The 8,380-nt window shown below is 40.4% G+C and overlaps 1 protein-coding gene across 1 annotated transcript; it reads right to left on the bottom strand.

Moving 5' to 3' along the window:
• Positions 1-366: 366 nt before the first annotated feature.
• On the bottom strand, positions 367-8,021 carry get3 (guided entry of tail-anchored proteins factor 3, ATPase). The gene is made up of 7 exons (XM_063883927.1): positions 7,807-8,021; positions 6,904-7,051; positions 6,242-6,390; positions 5,968-6,118; positions 5,222-5,329; positions 2,292-2,489; positions 367-2,202 (listed from the first exon to the last, which is right to left on the bottom strand). The coding sequence occupies exons 1-7, from the start codon at positions 7,947-7,949 to the stop codon at positions 2,074-2,076; spliced, it is 1,026 nt and encodes a 341-aa protein (XP_063739997.1). The 5' UTR covers positions 7,950-8,021; the 3' UTR covers positions 367-2,073.
• Between the last annotated feature and the right edge of the window lie 359 nt (positions 8,022-8,380).

Below are 8,380 nucleotides of genomic sequence, written 5' to 3'. Positions count from 1 at the left end.
CCAGGACATATATTTGAAAAGGAAATCATTTATTATGACTCCAAATGACTTTTAATGATTTAGGGTGTTTTTAACAGTGTTGTGCCTGTGGTGCTCTTTGCCTTCTCTATTGTTTGTTTATTAGTGTTATTTGGCTTTATTTTATGTAAGGTGACTATGAATGCCTCAGGTGCCATTTAAATATGTACACTTAATGTTTTTAAGGGATATCTTGTATCCTTCACATAATAAAAGTCAATCCTTCCTGAACTACTGTGTTAAAGGTTAACTGAGGTGTCATGCTGGAGGCCATCTGCATGCTTCCATTTAATAAACAGGAGCGTTAAATACGCACTGCAGGTCTAAAGGAACGACAAAAGGCTCTCGTCTGATGCAAGTTGGTTTTAATTAACACTCGCAATATAATTTAAAGAAAAAATCTTTAGAAAACAGATTGACTCAAAAGCATTCAGTGACAGAAAGAGGGCCATTTCCTTTAGGAACCTGTTGGAAGTATCGGGCGAGCCAATCACAGTCCAGTATTCACAGGGCAGAGATGCTTTGATTCCTCCTCAACTACTCGCCATTCATCTGTTCCACAACTGATCAAGCAACATTCAATATATTTGTATTAACAATGCACTAATAAGGCTACTAATGTAATAGTGTTCCCATATAGTTTGTGGACACAAAATGTTTGATGAGCACTGTATGGGATGATGCTGTGACACTCTTTTTAGCTTTTTAAACATCAAGAGTCTTTTCACATGTTTGATTTGAATCTCATAAGATCTGGTGCTGCTCCAACAACAGTGGCCTGTAATATGTAACAGAGAACATTAAGACTGTCCAGTTCAAACAATGACATAGCCATATATGGATACTTATCTCCAAACTTGACTTGATCCAAAATCTCATTGACATTAGGTTACTGCATTTGCACCTGGTTACATAAGGTCTAATGACTGGTCACATGGTAAAATAAACACTTCAGATTGTTCTGCCTTCCTTTATTACAATAACATTATTTTTTTAAACGTGATAGCATATTTTTTCGTTATAGAGTGGTGCAGAAATGAGTCCTAAATCCCAGAAATTAGTTGGCATTGTACCACTTCTGGTTCCCTCGTCTGTAAGTCAACTTGTTTTTCGGTAAGATGTCTACATCGGTTAGAGGTCTTTAGTTAATACCAGCAGAAGAAATGCTTTTGTTTAAGACGTTAAATACGTCATACGGATGGTAGAAAGCCCCCTCATGGACGTTTAAAGCTTCTTCTGTGTGTCATAAAAACGACAGTGAGTACATAAGACTACCCGATGTCATTACGCAGAACATTAGCTGCCCTTAGCTTAGCATTGGTGGAAAGTCGTATGAACTTAATGCAGTTTATTTTTAGCCAAATGTTAGCTTCTTACTTTTGCCGATTACCTTTACACTTCAAACACCATAAAGCAGGGGTGATTAACAAAACGTTAAGAACCAAAAAAATATGTTCGTCTAAAATATCTTATTTTCTAGAATATTCAAAAGAATTAAATAGAAAAAGACGTCATCACTGAACCACTCTATTGTCCTGCTACACACCCTGAATCTTTAAATATACCAGATGAAATTTGAGTCAAAAGTCAGGGGAACATACACAGCCATCAAAACCACACAGAATAAACAAGGCATAAACATTAACCATCTGAAAGATTTTTATCCTGGAACACACGGCACCTCACTGGAAACACTTGAGGTGATGGAGGAGGAAGGGTAGTGTTAGAGAGAAAGTGAAATGCTTTAAGTAGGAATGCCACACGGAGGACATGAATGAAGGACAATTGAGAGGTAAGGCAGCAAGAATCTGCGCTTACCTCTCCAACAATATTTCAGGTTATGTACGTGTGTGGTTGTGATTTTGTTAGCACCCCTTTCAATAAGGGCTTGAGTGTCCTGCTGTAGCAGTGCTTTGCTTTCGGGTGACAGACTTTGAGGGGATCAATTGGTGGCTGCAGGGTTTGAGGCTGGATAGAGGACAGAGGAGTTCAGACTGTAAAGGTGTGGTCTGTAGGGGAGTGGAGGGCAGAGAGGAGGTCCTGCAGAGAAGGAGTTCACTTGTTTGGGGGTTTGTAGGGATCCAGAAGTTGCTGAGAGAACGTGTTGACCTTTTCGGCTCCTCTGACTTCATGGGGCAGCAGTGGTAACTTGATTATGTGGAAATCCTCGTAAAGATCCTCCATCTGTAGGGGAGTAATGCGTTAATGAGGAGGAAGACAAATTATACAGCTGTAGAGTCACAACCCCCCAAAACCAATCTGCTTACACGTACCTGGTCTAAATACTTGGACTGTATTTTATGGCGGGCTTCACACATTTTGCACGGCCTCTCTGCTTCGGGGAAAACAAGTTGGTTGACGATGATGTTGTGCGTGTCGATGCTGCACTTGGCCAGCTCCTGGATCAGCCGCTCAGTCTCATACAGGGAGAGGAATTCAGCGATACACACACAGATGAAGGTGGTCTGTTCCTGATGGATGTGGGGAAGAAAAAAAGAGTAACGACACATACACGCAAAGCTTTGGGAGGACTAGTTCACCTGATTAGTTATTCAAAATGCTAAAAACTAACCCTCAAACTAACTCTAGTCCTGTTTAAAATAACACCTAAAGCAGACAACAAAAACAAAGAATCATAGAGTGGTAGAAATGAGTCCTGAAACTCGGATGCGAGTTAACATTCTCAAAAGTCAACAGGTTTTTTTAAAAACGCGTTTTCGGTTAGACGCCTGGAATAAGAACTCACTATTTTCCCTTTATGTTTTATGACATAGTGACTAAATGAGACAGCTAAATTTCATCAAACCCATCACTATCCACCTTAAGCTTAGAAGTGGTGGTTGTATAGCGTTAGATTTTTACTTCTGGCAATGGCATTTTCACCTCAAAAATCATAAAAGTGGTGGTTATCCTGCTTATCAATAATGTGTAAGTATCACATGTGTGTGCAAAACACCTTATATTATCAGTTTTTCAAAATCCAATTAAAACATTTCAATTCCCATTGGCTTTTTGTCGATGGACCCTAAAAATGCTAACTTCTGGGGCAAAAAGAGGCACCAGCTAAACATTCTTCAATGTATACATTTGAATATCATGACTTGCTCGGTCTATGCAAACAAAAAATACATCATACAATACATACATTCAGTGGGATTAGAGTTGAGCTTTATTTTTAATAGTGTATCGAACTTTTAAACTGTGTTGTTAACACTCCTCTCCTGAATATACTGAGCCACTGTAGAGCAGTGGGAGGCAGCATCATCAAAATACACATACAGTGGGGCAAAAAAGTATTTAGTCAGCCACCAATTGTGCAAGTTCTCCCATTTAAAAAGATGAGAGGCCTGTAATTTTTATCATAGGTATAACTCAACTATGAGAGACAAAATGAGAAAAGAAATCCAGGAAAGTCACATTGTAGGATTTTTAATGAATTTATTTCAAATGATTGAGGAAAATAAGTATTTGGTCATTAACAAAAGTTCATCTCAATACTTTGTTATATACCCTTTGTTGGCAATGACAGAGGTCAAACGTTTTCTGTAAGTCTTCACAAGGTTTTCACACACTGTTGCTGGTATTTTGGCCCATTCCTCCATGCAGGTCTCCTCTAAAGCAGTGATGTTTTGGTGCTGTCGCTGGGCAACACGGACTTTCAACTCCCTCCAAAGATTTTCTATGGGGTTGAGATCTGGAGACTGGCTAGGCCACTCCAGGACCTTGAAATGCTTCTTACGAAGCCACTCCTTCGTTGCCCTGGCGGTGTGTTTGGGATCATTGTCATGCTGAAAGACCCAGCCACGCTTCATCTTCAGTGCCCTTGCTGATGGAAGGAGGTTTTCACTCAAAATCTCACGATACATGGCCCCATTCATTCTTTCCTTTCCACGGATCAGTCGTCCTGGTCCCTTTGCAGAAAAACAGCCCCAAAGCATGATGTTTCCACCCCCATGCTTCACAGTAGGTATGGTGTTCTTTGGATGCAACTCTGCATTCTTTCTCCTCCAAACACGACGAGTTGAGTTTTTACCAAAAAGTTCTATTTTGGTTTCATCTGACCATATGACATTCTCCCAATCCTCTTCTGGATCATCCAAATGCCCTCTAACAAACTTCAGACGGGCCTGGACATGTACTGGCTTAAGCTGGGGGACACGTCTGCAACTGCAGGATTTAAGTCCCTGGCGGCGTAGTGTGTTACTGATGGTAGCCTCTGTTACTTTGGTCCCAGCTCTCTGCAGGTCATTCACTAGGTCCCCCCGTGTGGTTCTGGGATTTTTGCTCACCGTTCTTCTGATCATTTTGACCCCACAGGGGTGAGATCTTGCGTGGAGCCCCAGATCGAGGGAGATTAGCAGTGGTCTTGTATGTCTTCCATTTTCTAATGATTGCTCCCACAGTTGATTTCTTCACACCAAGCTGCTTACCTATTGCAGATTCAGTTTTCCCAGCCTGGTGCAGGTCTACAATTTAGTCTATGGTCTCCTTTGACAGCTCTTTGGTCTTGGCCATAGTGGAGTTTGGAGTATGACTGTTTGAGGTTGTGGACAGGTGTCTTTTATACTGATAACGAGTTCAAAAAGGTGCCATTAATACAGGTAACGAGTGGAGGACAGAGGAGCCTCTTAAAGAAGAAGTTACAGGTCTGTGAGAGCCAGAAATCTTGCTTGTTTGTAGGTGACCAAATACTTATTTAACCGAGGAATTTACCAATTAATTCTTTAAAAATCCTACAATGTGATTTCCTGGATTGTTTCCCCCATTCTGTCTCTCATAGTTGAAGTGTACCTATGATGAAAATTACAGGCATCTCTCATCTTTTTAAATGGGAGAACTTGCACAATTGGTGGCTGACTAAATACTTTTTTGCCCCACTGTACATGCACGTGTCACGCTGTATGGATGCAAACAGCGCAGAGGTCTGCATGTCCAGAGATACAGAGCCCCAGCAAAGACAAAACACAGTGTTAAGCTAAATTGCAAATGCATTGTTATTCTGGCAATAGTTGCATTTTAAAAAGCCTGTATTGCACAAAAAAATAACTCAAACAACACAGAAGCATAACCACATTAACTCTTTTATATGATGCATATAAAATAGTGGCGTCTTATTAGCCAGTGTGAGAAGGAACAAATGTTGGCATGACATAGAAATAATAAATAAATGAAAGTAAACATTGAGTAACATAGTGCCACTTACAGGGTCTTTGAACTGCTCACTGACTGAGCGGATGACGGGCAGGGTCTCCTCCAGCTTAGAGGCCAGCTGATCTGCATTCATGTCGCCAAGACCGAGCATGTTACACATCTACAACACAGAGAGACAAACAGATTTATATCAAAAGGAATTGAATCATAGTTCATATTTCATGTATATAACAAATGAACCATCATGCATTACTTTAAAGAGCTGCTCTAAGGTCCATAACACAAAAACGTCACAATTTCAATACTGCCGTAAATGCATATATTAATAACGCTTTTCAATGTTACTTAGTGAAGCTTTCAAGCAAATTCAGTACTGATCACTGAATAATATTTAATGATTTTCAGAACTTAAATTCCATGTTGTTTACATAATGCCACATTACAACACAACAATTGTTTTCCTAATTAAATCATTAATTTCTGTAATCTAAATGCCAGGGGGAATTAAAAGTCAGTCTTGGATATTTGGCTGAGTAACACAGCATTGATTTCAAGAAAGTAAAACACATAACACGCCTCTAGTGGAAACCAGGAAAAGTTGCTTGGTGAGAATAATCGCTTAGACAGGTGGAAAATATTAAAGGCTGCAATTTTGAAAGGCTCTAAATTGAAAGCCTCATAAAATGGAAAGCTAAATATAATTAGAATAATTTTGCGCTACAACATTTAATCTTAAAAACAAATAATCTTTTAATAACCAAAACCAATGACCAACTGGATCTGCGTGTCCCTCCTCACCTGGGAGATGAAGGGGCTGATCTGGTTCTTTATCTGCATGAGGCGGCCCAGACCACGCTCCACAATGGTGGGGAAGTTGAGCAGACGCAGTGTGTGACCGGTGGGTGCGGTGTCGAAGACAACCACTGAGAAGTTCATTCCTTTCACTAACCTGGGGGAAAGGGATACGGTACGCAAGTTTGTAAAACTTTTTCGACCAGTTCTATATTCAAAAGTGATTTCAGAAAACTACTAACAAAGTGAGAACAGGCTTTTCAGTGAGCATGTGCCCTACCTCATGACCTCAGCGTAGCTCATGGCCTCGTCGATCCCGGGGAAGGCGCTCATTGCCTCCTGCATCATCTTCTTACCCATGCTGAGCATGTTGTCCTCCTCAAAGAACTCGTCAGGCAGCTCTGCCACACCCAGGCTCGGGTCAATCTCCTACACCCACACAAAAACAAATGACAATAAATCAGCACAGAACAGACTGAGGGGCTGCGTAACTGCAAATTATTTCAGGGCCTCCGGCAATTCAATTTTTTGCACAATGACGGTTTGTTACCCTGATGTGGAATAGGCCATGTGATACCAGAATAAATAGTTAAGTCATGCTCTTAATTTTATTTTACATAAACAGCCTGGTACTGTGTTTGCCAAGCCCACGGTGTTTTCATGACCTTGTTAATGGTATTATTAACACCTGTGCCATTTGTGTGACTCTATTATGATGTTTTAAGCTTAAACGTGTTTTGTGTTGGCATCCTATTTGATTATTGTAATTTAATGTTAGAGTTTTCTCATTAACTAGCATCCGACAGGTGAATGTTCACGAACGTGCATGTTGATAAGCTTACCGACACAATTAAAATGAACTACTAAGTAATGTTATTTACCCCTGTGCTTTTTCGTTTATGACAAATTGAACTGCCTCTGGTTGTATGTAGTTCGACTTACCATTGCAAAGAGGTTTTCATAGCCCATAACCTTAGTGGGCACCTTTGAAAACTTCTGGTCAAAAGCATCAGAGATGTTGTGAGCAGGATCGGTGGAGATGATGAGGACACTTTCCCTGACAGCAGCGAGCTGGACCGCCAAGCTGCAGCTGGAAAAACGACAGAGTGGAGAGGTCGGTATGCGGTTTGTTCCCTGATCTGAAAAGTTGCAGTGAGCATGCTAAACCACACATTATCTAGATGTAAGAGGCATTCCGAACATTCAAATGTAACAAAAAAATATTGAGATTTTTGTATTCGAGGGCATAACCTAACACTTGCGTCATGTACAACTGCCATTTGAAAAGGTAAATAATTTTAAAGCCTCACCCAATGGCTCCAATGTTAAAATAAGCGTAATGGTGGAGCTGTCCTGACGGCTAACGCCAGATAGCCAATGTAAGCATTACCTTGTAGTCCATTAGCTACGTTACACGCTAACCAAGGTAAATCGTTGAAAAAAACAGAAGATAGAAGATATCAAACAGGCTGTAGTTGTCATCTTACGTATCCAAAGTAATACGACTTAAAGAAGTGACGAGTAACTGTTGTCAGCTGGCTACCATTAGCTGGTGACAGTGCTTGGCAGCGTTCCTCTAACGTTACCCGGCTAATGACAACTAGCTTGGCCTAACAGCTTTAAAATGTTACGGTGATAACATTGTATGCTATTGCATATCCAGTATCCTAACTCTCATTAAATTAGTGTGGTTAAGAAATAGCTTCTTATTAATTCACTTAGAGATCCACGTCAAGTTATGGTTGCAGCTATCTCAGCTAGCTAGCTAGCTAGCTAGCTATGTTAGCATACGACGTAGTGTGAGTTAATATCGGCAGGCGGAATTAGCAGTTCCCTTCAATCTACCTGCATGTTGTTTTACCCACGCCACCCTTTCCACCAACAAATATCCATTTTAAAGACTTCTGCTCGATGATGTTCTTCAGTGTCGGCTCTAACGGCTCCACGTCAGGCGCATCTTCAAACTCGTCTTCCAAAGAAGCTGCCATCTTGTCTGTGTACACTGTAGCAAACAGTGCGGGGGGATGTACCTACACTGCTGCCTTCACGGCTCCTCGGACAAACACCGTGTAACCAAAGGTCCAAAGTGGAGGAATTAGTAACCTACAAGCAATATTGAGACTGTGGAACATATTTGGAATATATATTTTCTTCCAGTGTGAACCTGTTCAGCCATTTTGGTTTGCGTCAATCAAAGCTGGAGTATTTTTAAAAGAAAAAAATGTGGAATTTATGATTTATGAAGTAATTTGATCTGGTTAAGCAAACAAATAATGAATGAATGCAAATATCTTAAATGAGGCCCCACATCATTGAATGGAAGAACGAACTTACATGTTTTGCTCTCTCTATCAAATTAGACTGTACTAAAGTCGTTTTTATGTTTTTTTTTTCTTTTTTTCTGATTATGTCTCTGATC

This window comes from Eleginops maclovinus, chromosome 5 (genome assembly GCF_036324505.1).
Source record: "Eleginops maclovinus isolate JMC-PN-2008 ecotype Puerto Natales chromosome 5, JC_Emac_rtc_rv5, whole genome shotgun sequence".
NCBI classification, from domain to species: domain Eukaryota; kingdom Metazoa; phylum Chordata; class Actinopteri; order Perciformes; family Eleginopidae; genus Eleginops; species Eleginops maclovinus.
Note: the sequence above shows the minus strand (reverse complement) of the source record. Positions and strands in the feature narration are given on the sequence as shown.